This window comes from Odontomachus brunneus, unplaced genomic scaffold (assembly GCF_010583005.1).
Source record: "Odontomachus brunneus isolate Ranch 3 - 2012 unplaced genomic scaffold, Obru_v1 Obru_scaffold_097, whole genome shotgun sequence".
NCBI classification, from domain to species: domain Eukaryota; kingdom Metazoa; phylum Arthropoda; class Insecta; order Hymenoptera; family Formicidae; genus Odontomachus; species Odontomachus brunneus.
Genome location: NW_022639547.1, coordinates 285,548 through 304,361, shown reverse-complemented (window position 1 = coordinate 304,361; position 18,814 = coordinate 285,548). Strand labels below are relative to the sequence as shown.

The 18,814-nt window shown below is 39.9% G+C and overlaps 1 protein-coding gene and 1 long non-coding RNA gene across 2 annotated transcripts; one reads left to right on the top strand and one right to left on the bottom strand.

The window, feature by feature from the left end:
• Positions 1-3,378: 3,378 nt before the first annotated feature.
• LOC116848589 (SPARC) lies at positions 3,379-18,582 on the top strand. The gene is made up of 6 exons (XM_032824845.1): positions 3,379-3,566; positions 12,447-12,526; positions 13,262-13,483; positions 14,020-14,238; positions 14,588-14,938; positions 16,236-18,582. The coding sequence occupies exons 2-6, from the start codon at positions 12,455-12,457 to the stop codon at positions 16,290-16,292; spliced, it is 921 nt and encodes a 306-aa protein (XP_032680736.1). The 5' UTR covers positions 3,379-3,566; positions 12,447-12,454; the 3' UTR covers positions 16,293-18,582.
• LOC116848594 lies at positions 3,560-9,108 on the bottom strand. The gene is made up of 3 exons (XR_004378986.1): positions 7,829-9,108; positions 7,556-7,728; positions 3,560-6,012 (listed from the first exon to the last, which is right to left on the bottom strand). It is a non-coding gene; the product is annotated as an uncharacterized LOC116848594 (long non-coding RNA).
• Positions 18,583-18,814: the final 232 nt, after the last annotated feature.

Below are 18,814 nucleotides of genomic sequence, written 5' to 3'. Positions count from 1 at the left end.
TATATATATATATATATATATTATATATATATATATATATATATATATATATCATTAAATTTGAATCGGAAATATACAGGATGAAGCACCTTCACTTTATCAAGTACAGCACTTCTCTCTTCCTTGCGACGGAAAGTAGAATATCGCCGTGTATTTTGTATGATTTTAAGAAGATTCGCGAAGTGGCAAGATGCGGATTCCTTTCGCGTCTTTCATTCGTCTTCGAAGATACGCTAAATCTCGCCGTGAACTTTTTGAACGGCCCTGCACCCGTTTTCGCGGCGTTCAAGTTAAGAGCCCAGGGTGAATGGCAGCTTTCAAAGAGCCACACGATTCCACTGACGATTTGTAATATACGAGATATGCGCTGTTTTGTCGTCCGTTTGTTTTTCTTTCATGTGTAAGATGTTTATAATAAATCATAAGTGTATAACGTGTATTGTTACACTTGTGAAAATTCCTCGTAACATCGCGGTAACGATTCTTTTGGAACTTTAACGTTAGCGTTCTATTCAGACATTGCTCAATACTTTTACATGTCTTCTATAAAACTAAGCGAGATAATACCGCTGTCTGTATAAAGAACAAAAAATGTAGAAAAAAATAACGTTATGGGGATTTTTCATCAAGACACACAACAATGACAATGTAGCATGTGTCATGCATGATTACATAAAAATATTTCAGCAATGTACACAACACACACGTTCTTCTTGCATTCTTTACGTAACGTACCTACAACTCTAATACTTTTACTCTAACACTCGTAAAAATCTTGATTCAATTGAAACTTCAACAATCACCATCAAGAGAGAGAGAGAGAGAGAGAAAGAGAGAGAGAGATCCTACTTCGTATTTATATCATATCTTCAAAATAAGCAAGAAATGATACCGAATATTCATAAACAGCATTTATATGTCGGTTTCGTGAAATCATGTAATAATACGCGTACTATAAAATGGAACACGTTGCGATCGCGCTATTACTACTTCGCTGTGAACTTCGGAACACCGCTATGAACACGAAAAAGACTCGACACTTTGATGCTGCCGCGATAAATTGTGTACAAGTCGTGTACCTGCATTTCCTCGAAAACCACGAACGTGTCCGGATGTAGTATATAGAGGATCGCAGAGTTTACATTTCGCTCAGGTTTACATTGTCTATCCGCGAACCCTAGTGCGGGTATTGGACGGGAAATATATAGTATCAGTCGTGTGATCGCGCAATTCCCGGAAAGAAGATATATAACAATCGCGCCTAACACGGCGATCAAAGTGTCGACGAGATAATGGACGCACGAAAGTCTAGTTATTGTTAAACACACAAGACACGTTTCGCCTAACGTAGACATTTTCACAGAAGCGGATTGCATATTTTACGTGTGTGCGTGTGTGTTCGTCGCTTTGAGCATGGTCTAAGGTAGTAGTATCGCAACGGCGAACTGTTTCCCTTTTACGGTATGCCATAATAAGTATGACAATGTATGTGTCAGTAGAAAAAGGATACTTTTTAAGTATTGAAGCGCTAGCCGTTTCATCTTGTATACATACGTAGAGCATATTTGAAGAGATATTTATATGGGTAAGAGACAGGGGGGAAAGAAAGAAAGAGAAAAGAGAGAGAGAGAGAGAGAGAGAGAGAGAAAGAGAGTGTGTGTGTGTATGTGCGTTTTGAGAGAATGAGAGGGAGAGAAAGAGAAGTTTTACGCCGGCCAATGTAGCCGTTCAATATACTCTATAATCGCAGATTATATGACTTCCGATTTCTCGCCTGCCACTGACTATGAAACGTTCTATACAATCACTACTCGCTCACTGTTTAACTTCGCCACATCCTTTGTCCATCTAGAGCATATCCGTGTGTTCAAGTACGACGTGTTCAAAGTCACAGTTACGCGAAGTCGTCGCTTTATACTTGAAAGAGAGCTCCGCAAATTTTTAGTGTGAATGTTTTCGTTTCTAAGTAACTATTAATGATAATAATAATAACAAAGTACAGATAAATATAACAGAAAACACGGAGGGGAGGACACGAAAAAAAAGAATACAAATAATTATAACGATGTAATAATAATTAGATGGCGATCAATAAGTTGTGAATTTTTGTAGTATACGTTTTTATTTTGGTCCGCCAGGCCAGTCTGTGTGTACAACCGTGAAACAACGTTACTGCGATAAAGAGGAAAAAAAAGAAAAAAGATAATGTTAAAGGAAATATGAAAGAACAAACATCAAATGTACTGTAACTTTTTGCATTTAGTACATAATATATACCTACCTTACTACCATAAAACCCCTAGTAAGTATCACTTTATTTGTCGCAGCGTGTATGTGTGCACGTTTTTTTATCTTTCACATGTCACGAATTTCATTGCTGGGGCTCCGCGCGTGTGAGGCCGCGCTTTCCTTTACAGTCGGCTTCCGATCGGTTTTACGAACGTGTCGATCTTTGCCACACTGCGACATCGCTGTAATCAAGTATATTGCACATTGTTTATTCATTTCGGTACAGCCTGCGATTTTTTCGCCTTTTTATTGCGAGATAAATCGCCACGCCCGATGGTGTAGCGTAATTCGAATATGTTACACAATAATATCGTATCATTATATATGCATTGTAGTTATTATAATGCATACTTTTTTATGTGCACTACTTATAATGATAAATGTTTAGTGTGCAGATAATAACGCGTGCAAAATCTGCTCAGCAACGATGCGTTAATAATTGACGAATGACGACGCGAACGACATGTTCTTCGAAGAAACGAACTCCTGGACAATCGCCATTCTCCGATTATTGGAGCTGTGGGTCGCAGAACGGTTTAGACATCTTGAAGTTGGAGGCTCACCAAAGCTGTCAAAATTGAGAGTTTTTACTGTGTGTGTGTGTGTGTGTAGGGCTATATATTGTTCAGTAATTATATTATTATTGATTATTAATTAACATTATTATTAATGTCACTATTAATAATCATTGTTTATTAATTATACTAGTAATTATATTATTATTGCATATTCCGTCAGTAATGACGAAATTTTGACAGTTGAACTCCCAACTTCATCGCGTCTAAATCGTTATGCAACCCACTGTATCATCGCTTCCCGAGTGTCCTGAGGACAACGAAGGGACAATTTTCGTAGATCAAAGTCGTCGTCGAGAAGAGGAATCTTCAACGTGAAGAGGCGAATGTCGTCGTGGCGTAATCGGTCGTGTGTGTCACGTATTACGTAGGACGACGTGTAAGAGCGATAGGACGTGCGAAAAGAGATCGCTCGGGGATGTAGGAAGGGAGAAAAGAAAACGCGCGCGAGAGATGAGATCATCTCGTCCGCGTGTTCGGCAGCGCGCGGCGATCGGCTCGTCGCGGTCCACGGACCGACGCACCGCGACGCGACGCGGCATGACGCGACGCGACGCGACGCGACTGCCTCGGGCGCAGTCAGTACCGATTCAGCGGCCGATTTGGAGGGCTGTTCTTTTCTCGATTCTTCTTACGGACGCGCGCCGAGGAAGGAGGCCGAGCGAGCGACGCGAATCTTCCCAAAGAGAGTCACAACGCGAGGTACGGTCAACTTGCGATCTTTTTATTGCACAGCTCGTCAAGCATCGTTATTTTAACTTGCGACTTTTGACTTGGAACTCTTGGGACACCGTTATCGTTGCCGATCAATGTGCAATAATGTAAATAATTTTTTAAAGAATGATTTTATCAGCACCTTCGAATATAGGTGACTTGTGTTGCGCGGCGAAAGGTATCTCAGTTTCTGCAACCGAATAAGGACTAGATGGAAATTCGGCGACGAGAAATGACGTCTCTCAGCAATCCGCAGCCGAAAACATTTGTCTGAATGTATAGCTGTATTAAACTTTGCTTGCAACAAGTTAGAACAATTGGCTGAGTACACTTAGAAAGAAATACTTGAAAGTTTACTTGTGAGATGTAAAGTTTATTTCCGCGAAATAAACTTCTTAGGTATATTTTTCTGCGAGAAATAAACTCTTATCCAAAAAATAAATTTCCAAATATATTTGTTTCTTAGTGTAGAAACCTACTCTATTTATTTATTATCTGTTTTTTCACTGAGAAAAACATCTGAAAATTTGTCTGTGGAATATAAAGTTTATTTGCAGAAATAAACTTTACTAAACACAATAAACTCATTTCACAGAAGCAAACTTTATATCACAAATAAATTTTCAAGTATTTTTTCTTAGTATACAATGTACAGTGTACAAAATGAAATTTTTCCATCTAGTTCTTATTTTTATCAGGCAGCGGAAAATTCAGTTATACTAATGAAATTGTTTTTTCCGCATATGAGTAACAACTTATTTGAATTTGGAGTCAGAGTTTTCCAGTTAAATCGCAATTACAAGTGCAATGTTACATACATCATGCGATTCAACTGAGTAATTTAGATCTAACCCAATTCAACCCTAAATTCAAATCTGAGTGTCTTCAATGATTGACATAAATTTTAAGAATATTCGAAGTTTCGATTGCAAAATTAATTAATTAGCAGTCGCGAGGGGTGGATGCGCGGGTGGATATCTTATCTTTCATGCGAACAAATTCAGCGATTTTTCTTACACGTTGACACACGAATAACCGCGACTCGGGACAGAAAAGCCCCTTTTCATTATCAATTTCTTGTGACTCTTCTCGTTTTGTAGCAGTCCCTTCGCTATTGACAAAATCTTGCTTCAACTTGGAAATAGTTCCCGCCAAATTATTGTGCCGACGATTGTCGCGTGAAATAAATTAAATTAATTATTAATTAAATAGCATAAATGTAGGATAAACAGCTACCTGGGGTACGCGGAAGAGCCACAAGGAATTGTAATCGCAGGTACGCATAGAAATAAATAGATCGCCAGGCACTGGCCGTTTATACAGTCAGAATACAAAACTCGGGACAGAAAAGCTCCTTTTCATTGTCAATTTTTTGCGATCCTTCTCGTTTCGTAGCAGTCCCTTCGCTATTGACAAAATCTTCTTGTTTCAACTTAGAAATAGTTTCCCGCCAAATTATTGTGCCGACGATTGTCGCGTGAAATAAATTGATTGAAATAAAAGTGACGCGGTTTTAACACGAGGAATGAATGCCTCTCATATTAATTTTTGCATAGCGTTTGCATGAGTCAGACTTTTTAACAGAACTGCATACGTTAGATATATTAGCGCGGTGGGCGTATCTGAATTATCTTCTGTCATACGTATTTCTCGGAAATTGTGTCTTTTCTGGAACGGAAATCCAGTGTTCTTTGTTCGTTATCGCTAATTACTGTGAATTAAGAACAAATATTATTCGCCTCTCTCTTTCTCTCTCTCTCTCTCTCTCATCCATTTTCACAGATATTGTTAAATAAACAATTTAGCGGTTGTAAGTTCTTAACTTTATCGTCGTCTTGAAAGTTAGTTCTTAACTTTATCGTCATCTTGAAAGAAAAATCATTTCGTACATGAAAAATCGCACGACTTTAGTGCGTCAGATTTGCAATTTTCTATTATTAGAAACAGTTCGCAATAGGAACGACGTCTTGTATACCGATAATAGAGTTGCTTCAAATAAGTTCAATTGTATGACCTCTTCTTATGCCACGATTGTGTCGCAATCGTCCCCAAAGTTCAAATCTCAGTCTGATAAAGAAACACTCTGCCAGAGTATATCGTTTCTAGGATTTTGCTCGCTCCAATATAACATATATGTATTCTTATCGTTCCTAGAAAAAAAGTACGAAACATTAATTAATACATACAGTTTCAAATTGACGAAGCAGAAACTGAGAATCAAAGAAAATAAAGGCGCTCCTAAGTGTTAATAATTCTTAACTAAATCGATCGAATCAACGCGTCCAATTCGAGAATATCTTGTCGGTAGACCAGTTAACATTTAATTCCGCGTTGGAGTCGAACATGGTAGAGACGACGTATCCCCGATATTCGTGCTTCGTGGAAGTTCATGTGTGTTGCCGTGGGCGTAATGACTGATCTAGGCGGACGAAAGCTGGAAAGTAAGGTTCATCATCAATAAGAATACGCCGGAACTTTTAAGCCGGTATTCATAGGCGAATTTTATTTCAAGACCGTCTTAAGTAATGTCTTAAGATATGAATACGGGTCTGTGATTGGTTCATAACATCTTAAGACAATATTTAAGATGATCTTAAATATAAGATCGGACTTATGAATACCGGCCTTAAACATTGTTGTATACATTTGGTTTTAATATTGTTTCGACATCTTGGCCTGTATTTTGAGTTCTCTTTTAACGATAAATAAGCCTCTAAAAGTGGCTTATAAGCTTTCTGATTGACTATAAGTCACTTTTAGAGGCTCATTTATCGTTAAGAGAACTCAGAATACGAGACTTTATCTTCGATGCAGTTTGGAAGCTAATGGTCCGAAGAGAGAACTTAATTTTTGAGAATTAATCAAATGAGAAACTTAACTCGTCATTAGAAGACGAGTTAAGTATTGTGAGATTTAATGAGTTTTGTTTTTTCTTTTTTGTTGTATATCTTTATAATTTCTCAAAGCTTATAATATATTTCTCATGATTTTGTGGAATATTGAAATTTAATAGTAGCTAACGGGAAATTTTCAAGATATTACAAAGATATTACATTTTCAAGATATTACAAAGATTTAAAGAGAACGAAATTGAATGCCGATGTGGATTCTCAGACCCCAGCTTTTTGATGACGAGTTAAATAAAAAATTAATCATCAAGAAGATTCAAACTATATCAAAGCCATTCCAGACAGTACGAAACGTCCTGAGGTTCATTTTGGATGTGCTCAGGACATTCTAGGGCACTCCTCGGAACATTCATTTTGGACACAGTCTGGATGATTCTGGGACATCTCGTGCTCCGTCTGGGAAATGTACACACGAAATTAGCGACGGACGGCGGATATAACGATTTCTTCAACGATTTCAAAACTATACACTGTCGTTTCTCTCGTTTCCCGTAGAGAGGAGAGCGATTCGCCCACGTTGGCGAACGTGATCGGCAACGCGATAAAAAATGGACCTTATGTACGCCGCGCGCGCGATTCCTACGCGGGAGTTCGCCTCCGCGCGCTGCGCCGCGACGCGACACGTCCGCCGTCGGCGTTGTGCCTTCGCGTCAAGCCGCGTGACGCTTCGCAGACGCGCTGTGCCGCGCCAAGATACGACTTTGAGCGGCTGCGCACACCGACGGCGCTCTCCTCTTTGCATAGGCGATTTTTGCCAATCCTTTGGCACACGTAATAGGTTGTCATTGGGCTAGTTTATACCAAATATTTGATGTATGGATTAAATACAGATATCTAAATAAGTATAGATATCTAAATAAGTATAGATATCTAAAATATTGATATAAATAAATACACCATAGAGAGAGAGAGAGAGAGAGAGAGAGAGAGAAAGAGAGAGAGAGAGGTATCCCAAAGGTATCTCTCTAGGATATACTTTAGACATTTATGCTGCATGAATATTTAGGATATGTATCAAATGTTTGGTATAAACTCGCTCGATAATAAACTAATATATGCACCAATCACCAAAAATTGTTTTATGATGTCCAAAGAATCGAGACTTATCCGTGGAAACTTATCCTTTCACTTCTCTCGTTTTTTACTCTTTCATAATTCTCTTTCTTAATTTCTTCTTGTTTTCCTAATTTTTCTGGATGAAACATGACCGGCTTTCTTGTCAGACTTCATGGTACTAACATCTACAAATTACACAATTATACAGAAGTTCCAGCTACTTGCAATAACGGAATGTTTAGTCCAAATATTCGCATATGTATGTGCAAGATAAATAATACTGACGATATTTCTTCTCCCTCGTTCCTCTAAGAGTTATTTTCGACTCCCTTAATCTTTTATCGTGACGACGAGCAACTTATCGCTTGAGGAACCAAGTCGGCCTGCACGTGTAAAATATTTACAGAAGACTCACGATGCATCTGCGTGTACGCCACATTGACGCATAAATGAATATCCCAACACGACGCTCCGTGTCGGCTGTTTGACTATTAAAACGCGGGCGTTTCCTGTCTCGTCCACGAGTTAAACGTATTACGCGGCTCCTTAATTCCATCTAATTGCATTTACGACTTGAGACGTCCGCGGTTCGTTAAGTCGAGGTTTTGATCAGCTCGTGAATTCTCCATTTAGCGACTAGTACACACTTTTTCCTTACTTCTAGTTGATGTTAGAAGAATGCATAAGCGTGAATAATAAAGAGCTGAAACATAATCGAACATAAGTGTAACATAAAGCTAAAACTAATTACAAACAACAAACATTTTTTTTTCTAAGTACATACGTGTGTATTGTGGTCATCGCTGTTTATATTCCCAGCAAACATGATAACGTTTCATGGGACGTATTAATGACATATTATTGACGCTCGTGATGTTATCGTATTTACTGGGATTGATATTTTGACATATACTTACATCCCTCTATTTACGCGCAAGACCACAATCACATACCTGTATCTCAGGGGTGGATCAGTTTTTGTTCAATATAAAACAATCATCCGCACGTACATGCGAGCATTTTATATTCTTCATTGACAATTCGAATCCTTGACTCGCACAATTACGCGAGTAATTAACTATTTACATACTTACACACGCAGGGAAGTCAGTCTTATCTGAAAGAGCCGACATAAATCGCGGAACTTAGCGTAAAGTTCTAGTTCACGAACACTGCAATTGCATAAACGCGTGTAATCGAATCTCACTGATAAGACGTGTGAATTAAGAACTGTGGGGAACGTTTGATTTGTCGTACGGCAAGCTCGTCGGACACGTGGATTGGTTGTTGGATAGAGAATTTCTAGGGTGCCTGTAAAAATGTTAGGAACCTTAGGAATGCTCTATCCGTCAGCCAATCGGCGCATCCAACGACACTTGTACAACGAGTGAGCCTACGGTTGGCCAACAATCGCATTCAAATTTCATCTTTGGTGATAGTAACGGTGACTCCAGGTTGTTCCTTGTCGCGCGGGAACGCGACAGTGCGAGGTTAGAGAGGCGCGTAAGATTACTGCATTCATTGAAATATAACTGGAACGCGCACTGTGCCATACAATACCCACAGTAAGCAAACGGGATGAGAGAGAGAGAGAGAGAGAGAGAGAAGGGTCCTTGGTTCCTTCCTCGTCCTTGTCTGGGCCACAGCATAGTCGAAAGTGGAAAGGATGAGGTACGGCAGGATCAACAAAAGATAGACAAAGACAGAGCGCATAACTGCAGATGGTTATCGCCCAGATACACGAGATCTCGAGAGAATGTCCTGGAGACGTTCTCAGAACATAAAGACGTTCCCAGAACGTTTTTAGAGAGAGGATATCCTGTGGAGGTTTGTGTTGTTTGGGTGTTATTCGATATTGTCGCATATTCGTCATTTTTCTGGTGATTGATATGAAATAAAATATCATGAATAGAATATCGAATTTTTATTTTTCAACTATTCATAAATTCACGAATATTTACACATTAAAGTCAATTGGTCTGTTCTTTTTCGCTGAACTGGTGCGATAAATTAAGGTGAGACAAGTATATTTTAGGTTTGTTCTTTTTTCGTGCTGCATACAAGAACTGCACTGAACTGAATTAAACACTGAACTGAACTAGGACGGAGGCGAGTACAGTGTGATTCACATCAGTACAAAACTGCGCTGAACCGATTGCTAACTCAACACCTAGGGCAATCAATGCAGTAAATTGATTTACAAATCTACTCTTTTTATTGTTTTTATTCGAAATATTTATATAAAATTGAAAAAATCAGTATATTATAGTTTCTCTCTAGTTTTTATCAGAAATATTCGATATTTTTATTCGATGTATATTTACTCATATTCGATATGATCAGTACTAAAGAATATCGAAAATCTTTATATTCGATATTTTCGCGCGATATCGACATGTCTACGCTACATGCATATTCAGAGTATGCTTCAAACACTCATGTTCTGTCTCTCTCCTTCCTTCCTCTCCTCTCATCCTACACAGACGGTCTAGCGCTCGTTTCAGTTTGTATATATTTCAGTGATTGTACCACACACACACACACATACACACACACGATACACCCCTGAGAGACAGAGAGAGATGATGAGCGTCGGTCGTGCGCGATTCGCAAGATGGAGCGAAAACGCAGTTGAAAGCATGCGCGGGCCGTCCGGATGCTTCTGAAACGGCGCTTTTTAAGTATCTGGGTTATCGCTTCGTTGTTCCTATTAAGGCGAAAAGCAAGATTTATCTCGCGTTGACCCGCGTGCGTACGTGCGTGCGTGTGCGCGTCAAGTGTCATGCGCGTCTTGTGTCATGCGCGTCTTGATATTGCAAGTAGGACTAATATTACTTATACGATTTTTAGCTTCGCATATTGCGTCCGTCTAGTCATATGAATATCTATACGGAGCATTTCACGAAGCGGTAAAAATTCTTGTCAAATTCTAGTACAACTGTAGCCGAATTAAAAATTCTTCAATTTTAGGTCTGTTTAGAGTATTAATTGACAATTGACGCGAGAAGAATTTTATGATAAAAGTTACTGTAGAATGTTGTTATCAAGGAGATCGATTTTCTGATAAAAGAATTTTGTGATAAAAGTTACTGTAGAATGTTGTTATCAAGGAGATCGATTTTCTGCAGTAATTTATTATCCTTCCGTTTTTTCACATGCGCTATTTGTATCTTAAGAACTGAAATGTGAATTAACAAACTTGTCACGTTTCGAACAAAACTTATTATAAAAATTTATTGTGTTCTTTAGCAAAACAGACTTTACTGACAGTCAGTATTTGTGCACTGCTACACTGAAAGAAAAATTATCTTAAAATCAACAAATATTTCCTTGATGGGTGCCATTAACATATTTACTTAAATCTACATTCTCTTTACTTAAATCAAATATTGTTTACTTGATTTAAATAAACAATATTTGATTTAAGTAAAGAGAATGTAGATTTAAGTATAAAGTTAATATGTTAATAGCACCCACCAAGGAAATATTTGTTGATTTTAAGATAATTTTTCTCTCAGTGTAGAAGCATAAAATAAAGTCGAAAAGATTTTATATGAAAAAAAATAAAACGGCAATATCCCCTCCGTGTACATGTTCCGTCCAGATATTTAAATGTCGACGGTTCAAATCATTTTGTAGACGAGTGTATGTCGCCGCCGTCTCAGTATGGATTTGCGAAACTGGCGCGAGCGAACAAACAATCGATCTAGGGCTCTATTCTGGACGCACAGCAAATATTAAGTATGCCTTTCTAATTCCGAATTCTGTTCTTTCTTACATAAGCGTCACGTATAACGTTGTTTCAGCAAGGGTATCAGAAAGGCGTATTCAGCGTTTGATATGTGTCTCAAATAGGACTTTTGGTTGCGTGAAGAAACGATCCATCTTCCACGTCAACGCATCAATCGAGAACGCCGGCGATAAAAACGCGTTACGCGGGCACGCGCGAGAAATGATGGCTGATTTATTTACTTGTACGGGCGAGAGCTCGTAACCGATTTAGCTCCGGGGGATATTAACCTCTTTCATCCAAGCCGGAACTTGGAACCGTTCCGAGATGAATTCTCCGAAGTTCCTTGTCCCGCGAGTTCGCTCTTCCGCGCGCGAGAACGTGTCTGCGAGCCTCGTGCGCGAGATTCCTCAGAAATTGGCCGATTTGTCATATTACACGCAAGATGGACGAGGATGAACGAGCCAAATACTCACAGTGTAATAATATTCCCCGAGTTTTGAGGCAAGTGTGAGCAGCCGAGACAGCACAAACTACCAAAAGATGTCTTACAGACTTCCTATTTTTTACTTTTAGAAATCTTGTCCAGACGTCTTTGAGATTTCTCTTAGAAGTTTGTGACGTCTAGGTAGATTTTAACTGAAAATTTAACTTGAAATGCAGATTTTGTCTCTTCAACGTGTTTCCGCTTAATATTAAAAAAAAATCTTAATATTTTACAAATGAGGCATTACTGGATAATAACATTGTAAAAGTGTTTCACAGGAACGTTGAAGTGTTGAAGAGGTGTTGATACAACGTTAAAAGCTACGCATTAGAAAACATTGCACGCTATTAAATATCATTGCAATATCGTTTCATCAATAATTTTTTTCTCACAGAGAGGAGGATGGAGGGAGAGAGAAAGAAATGGTTGATTCGATCTTGCGTATCTGGACCGTAATTCTCAGAGACGATACGCGGCGATATGTGATATATACATGACCGGGTCGTAGCTTAGTGGCGGTTCGTAAATTGCCGAGAGAGCAGGCACGCGTTTACCGCAATAACGATACCGCGAATACCATCAAACTTCGTTAAGATCGAGGCCGTGCACGTCGCACCCGTTAAATCGATTATTCTAAGAGAGAACAGACAAACATGTATACAATCATTGGCACCAATTTGTCTCAGAAATCGCAATGCGGGTGAAGCTGCAGCTGCTGCTGGTCGCGCTGCTCCTGGCGGTGCTGATAATCGACGTGTCTGCTCAGGTATCACGATTATTCAATGATAAGAGCGATATTTGGTACACGAACGATACGAGCGATTATTTCAACATGTAATTGTATTACCCGTGATTGTGATTGCGATTATCGCTGCGTGAGAGGAAGATATCTAAATTCAGATTTCCATCTCATGCAATTGCATCTATACAGAAAGAAAGGAACATTTGTGTTTTGAAAGTATCCTCTTTTTGGCATGTAAATCTTTAAATGAGATCACATAGCGTTAAACGAGGATACAAGCTACTTGCATCAATGAATTTTACATGTGATTCAATCAAGAGAAAAATATATTTTTATTATACAGAAATAATTTTCACGAGTGGAAAACACAAAATATTAGCTTCAGAATATAATGTGTTTTCAGACTTTTCGGGAGAAGATGAATTATTATTATTAAAATAATCATATCGTGCTTCTCATGAGACTGTTACAGTATTTAAATAGAATTATAACGTTGTTGAGATTCAAGACTTTAAAATTGCTCAAGCAAAATTATCTTATATTGTATTTTCAGTATTATTGTATTATTATCGTATTATTGATACTTTAAATAGATATTAATTTTTGTTACTTTCTGTGTGATTTTGCAAACTTTTCCTTTACGTTGTATCGCGATCTATCTTGGCGTTCGTATACATTCGTTGTGTATCGCCTATCGTGTTAGATGTCACAGAGGGAATTGCATGAGATAATTAATCGTGTTTGATTGCAATCACGCAGCGTAAACGGAAATATCGCCGTCGAAGGACCACAACGGAGGCACCCTTGCAAGATGAGATCATGAACATGTTGGAAGCTGACGAAACGGCCGAGGAGGAGGCGGCGGCTGACGCTGAGCTCACTCTCGAAAATGGCAGAAATGAGGTTGGATCGAAGCAGCAGCGTTTGCTCCTGGCGGACCCGTGCACGGATAAACACTGCGGCGCTGGTCGCGTTTGCAAGGTTCGTCGACAAGGAGCTTTCTTTACATGTAAATGCAAATGGGGAAAACGGTTTTGCGTAGATTTAGCGCATGCTACGGCAAATAAGTGGCTCAAAAGAGTAATTTTTCTCTATTTATTCAGCTCCTCCTTTCTTGCTTTGATTATTGAAGTTATTTAGATGCGAATTTCTTTTTCATTTGAATTATACATGCGGCATTGCATTTTCAATCGCGATTCAATTCGCATGTAACTCTAAATTAAAATCCGAGCCTTGTTTCGCTTGAGGCAAATCTCAAGTAACGACTATTAATACGAGTCTTATGTATTCATTCGTATTTTTAGATCTTTCTCTATCGACTTCCACTACTTAGTAATCAGATGCAATGTCGAAATTAGAAATGAGACAAATAGAAAAGCGGCACGTAATATATCTTAATATATATCTGTAATGTATTACGGAGTAATACTTAATTTCGGAGTGAAATTGTAATTTCGATTTCGCCGAGTTCTCGAGGCGAACACGAGAGCGAGGAAATTCAACCTTGTCGATTTCAGACTACGGAGGAGGGTACGGCTGAGTGCGTTTGCGTGGAGGTCTGCAACCAGGAGGTCGATCCCCGCCGCAAGGTGTGCACCAACTACAACGAGACCTTCGGCAGCGATTGCGAGGTCTATCAGGCGCGTTGCTTCTGCGACACCGGTGACGCCAGGTGCAAAGGCAACGATTATCTGCACGTCCACATTGAGTATTACGGGGAGTGCCGACAAATGCCTGTGAGTATTTCGTCACTGTATGATAAAATGAACAGGCTTGAGAATCGTGTTTCGCCGAGCTGAAAACAATCAAGTGTTCAGACCCAAAAGGTCATATCTTTCTTCTTCTTTTAAATACCCACCATCACATTTTCGTATTTTGACGAGCTCTGTCGCAAGAAACCTCCTCTTTTCACGAGAAGGTCGGCTGTATTTCATTTCCATATATATCTGCTAGATAATTATAATATAATGTACGTGTTTTATGTAATTATTATGAGCGAGATTTCCCTCTCACACACTTTAACAGATGTAGAGAGTAAGCGGCGCTTTCATCAAATGCTAAATATGCATTCGTTGATGTATGCAGATGTGCAAGGAAGAGGACATGGCCGATTTCCCCAGACGAATGCGCGACTGGCTGTTTAACATCATGCGCGACTTGGCGGATCGTCAGGAGCTGCCGTCGCATTACCTAAAGATGCAGCGCGAAGCGGAGATGAATCACACGTTACGTTGGACGAACGCGGCCATTTGGAAGTGGTGCGACTTGGATGGTCACCCGCATGACCGATCCGTGTCCCGCCATGAACTCTTCCCGATAAGAGCGCCCTTGATGGCCCTCGAACACTGCATCGCTCCCTTCTTGGATTCCTGTGACGCTGACAATGACCACAAGATCACGTTGATCGAGTGGGGCAAGTGTCTGGAGCTCGACGAGGTACATGCTTCTATTCCTCCTGACTTCCTTCTATTTCCCTTGATGATTTTTTTCTGTTTATCTGTTGTTTTTTTCTGTTTTTTTCTGTTTTATCGATTATTTGATACGCGCAGTCTCAAATGTATATTATGGAACATTCCATAGATTTTTCTTTTTGTATCGATGCTATCGAGTCTTTTTAATCTTAGATTAATAGATTACTGAAAAATGAGGTCAACTGCGTATCACCGAATTCTTTTTCCATTCGCTTTACAAAAATATATCGTAATATAAATCACTGTGTGCGGTGTAGCGCGCGCTTGAACACGAATGTAATTATTTTGTCATGAATTCCGTGAAATAAGACTTTATAATATATCATTTACTGTTAAAAAATGTATAACACTGGCGCGACTAAGAGGCAATATGATGATCTCTTGAACTAGAGTGTGATTTATTGAACGTTGCAAGTTTGAAAATTTTCTTATACACGTAGTTTGATGACAGTAGCTGGAATACTTTAGAGCGTTTAATGGATCCTGCCTTTAGTTTCCAAATGGATTCAGGTTCCCTAGCTGCATTCCTGCTTTACGAGCACACGAGGAATTCGATATCTACTCTGCATGGAATTTCACTCGAACGCAATTTTTATATTTAACCGTAGGGAGATCAGCGGAATTTTATGTGCGTCTCGCAAATGAATATTTCGAGTCATCATCTAGGTCGCATTTCAAAACATTCTTTCTACGAAAAATTTTACTGAAAATCTATAGTTCACGTTACATATTCTATAGATTTTCAGGATCCTAGTCTGTAGTCTGTAGATATTTACATTAATATATTCTTCTTGAATCTCTGTTTTATATTGAAAATTTTATCAGTATATGATATTTTATCAATATCGTACAGAGAGTGTCAGATATACGTGTAGTGTTTCAAAAATGGTTCCAGCAGGACAGAATTAAAAAGCTTATTATGAAAAATTATGAAAAAATGACGAAAGTTCAGTTGTTTTCTTTTTCTTTTTAATAAGTAAACTATAACTGACAAGTAGATAACGTCAAAATATTTCATTAAACAATAGATAGACGAATAAAAATACTTTTATTTTTAAAGATGCACACATCTTTAAACTGAAACTCTCTCTCAAAGAACTAAAATATGTATTGGTAAATGTTCGGGAATCTCGGAAACTCGAGATATTCACGCGCTCATTGCGCAGCGGCGACGTACGAATGGGTCGCGTTATCTTATCGATAGAATGCGACGACCCAATGGATGCGAGAGGTGAGAGTAACAGTGAAAATATTAATTTCAGGACGACATAGACGACAAATGCGATGAGCTGGCGGAGGCAAAGCACGAGCGCTATTAGAGCTTCTCTTCCTCGACGGGAGACGGGCGCGGGCACGATCGAGACGAACGATGCACGTGGAACAATAGCAGGACGACACACACACGGACGAGGGCGCAGAGAACCCGGCCAGGTGACGCGCAGCGGAGGATCAGGGGCAGAGGCAGAGAGAAAGAGAGAGAGAGAGAGAAGGAGAGAGAGAGAGAAAGAGGAGGAGAGAGAACGGTACACACTGGACCGGGTAAAAATGGCGGGAAAAATCGTGGGCTGCTGGCGCCGCGTGAACGGCGACGCGGCCAACGCGCAGTCTCCGCACCTCGACGAGTCGATACCGCGCCGCGCGCGCGAGAGAGGCATCTCTCTTGCGTCTCCCTGATGTCTTGGCCGGTATACGTGCCAACAACCGACAAGCGGCACACCAGTGCTGTCGACTCAGAGCCGCCGGCCGCCGCGCCTCAATAATCCAAGCTCCCGCTTGCGCACGTCGTCGACGGGTACTCGTGATCACAGTGGAGCGGTACGCAGTAAAACAGAGTCGGGGCTTTCGAGTGCCGTATCCCGACCTGCCTTTTCGAACATTCGTGTGTCGACGGCGTCTCGATACTTATGATCGCGCGATTCGATTAATTTGAATTCGAGTGGAACGCGAGTGTGTCGCGCTGCCGACACGCACGTATCAAAGGGTTAGGCCGACAACGCAACAGGAAAACGTAAGCAGCGAAACTTGAGCAGTGAACAAATTGACCGACCACTGTCGATGATCCTTCCCACGGTTCAGGAATAATCAACTATGATTGATCAATCTTCTTACTGCTTAAGTTTTTCTGTGTATCCGGACTTTTAAACTTGATTTACGATGTGTTTTTTGTAAATCCTGTTTCTTTCTTTTTATCTCTTTCTGACTCCAACCTTTGAGCTTGATCTACAATGTGTCGTTTTGTCTCTTGTTTCTTTTTCTTTATCTCTTTCTGACTCACACCTTAAGCCTTCAACTAAAAAAAGACAGAGAACAAGAAACAGAAAGCAAAAAGCAAAATTGTAGATTAGACTTTAATTATCGTGCGAGTTATGCACTCGAGGGCACTCGGCCGTTCGTCGCTCGCAGAGACGCCGCAAGTTCTCCGCGGGTATCCGCGTGATCAGAAATATCCGTGCGCGAAGAGAGAAACGAGAGCGCATTTAAAAGTCTGGGAGACTCCACGTGAACGCGAAGCCGCAAGTATACATCATCAACTGAGATATTCACGTGCGTGTCGTTCGCTCCTCGTCGTCCGACGTTGATTCTCTGTGGAAATTTGTCTTTTTTTCTTCTTTTTTTTTCGGAGGTTTCGCTGTTTGGAAGTACGTCGCTCGCCAACTCGTCACGCTGAATGTAAAGAGGATTCGCGATAGAAGGGTGCCCGGCTCGTCCGCGTTCGTTTTTGTAGCATAAATCCGCGTGTTTCCCGACCCGCCGCGCACGCATTTTCCATGTGCGATCTTTTGTATGAAATCACTGCCTCTTTTTTCTGCCAATAAAGAGAAACAACGCTGTTACTTCGAGCGAGTTTCTTTTTCACAAAAAAGAAAGGGAAAAGAAATGAAAAGAAAAGCCATTCACCTGTCCGCCAGCGTTTTCATTACTCGAGCTTGCACGATTGCGCTGTTTTCCGCCTTGTCCTCTCATAACATGCCAGAGACGCGCGTTATGCATTTGATAATTATTATCGGAATTAATTATCGGAAACTGCAGTGTGCAACTGCCACGCATGCGCTGTTTTGTGCATTTCGATTTATTATTGCGCGAAATGGAAATGCACTTCGTGGAAAATCAACTCTCCACGTTACCTCGCGCGGAGCTCGGTTTCGCACGAATCAATATTACTGCGCAAGAATTTCATCGTCAATGATACTTTGTCGATGCAATTTCACGGCGTGTTGCGTGCTGCAACGATTATTGGAGAGATACTGTTGCTGACACAATAGTTTGCATACATTAATGACCGTGTCAGATCCGTTTTGTCTGCAGCATTGCCTCACATGCCCGACATCTCGGAGCTTGTTATCTGCGCTTGTAATCACACAAAATAGTTGCGTAAATAATCGTACGCTCACAAAATAGTTGCGTAAATAATCGTACGCTCGACGAATAAGGAGAATTGTTGGTGAAATCGATAACAAAATTGCGTATTTCTGCCGCACACTTTGCAATGCGTCGCTTTTAACCCTTTGAGTCCCGATGTATCCTTAACCCTTTAGCCACCAACGGGATATTCCGTTACTATTGATAATAATCTTATTTAATTAAATAAACAGCTTTTTGTGTTCAGAACATATCAGCTGTTACTCTACTTGTTACTGTTGGGACAAACATGATCTCCCAAAAACCCTAGTAGGACATCTTCACTGGACACCTCCTTTGGCACCAAACATGAAACTTTTAATTTTTTTGCTAAAGCTATATTAATGTATTTAATAAAGTAAAAAGTAAAGAAGAAAAAAATAAAAAAAGATAAAAAAAGTTTAAAAAACAAAATTAGTAACGGAAGGATTAATCCCAGAAT

What these genes read in the sequence shown, in the direction of transcription:
- LOC116848589 (XM_032824845.1), top strand. Translation starts at nt 12,455, where the DNA reads ATGCGGGTGAAGCTGCAGCTGCTGCTGGTCGCGCTGCTCCTGGCGGTG. An exon ending in TAATCGACGTGTCTGCTCAG is followed by an intron (nt 12,527 to 13,261) that starts GTATCACGATTA and finishes GCAATCACGCAG; the next exon opens with CGTAAACGGAAATATCGCCG. An exon ending in AGTGTCTGGAGCTCGACGAG is followed by an intron (nt 14,939 to 16,235) that starts GTACATGCTTCT and finishes TATTAATTTCAG; the next exon opens with GACGACATAGACGACAAATG.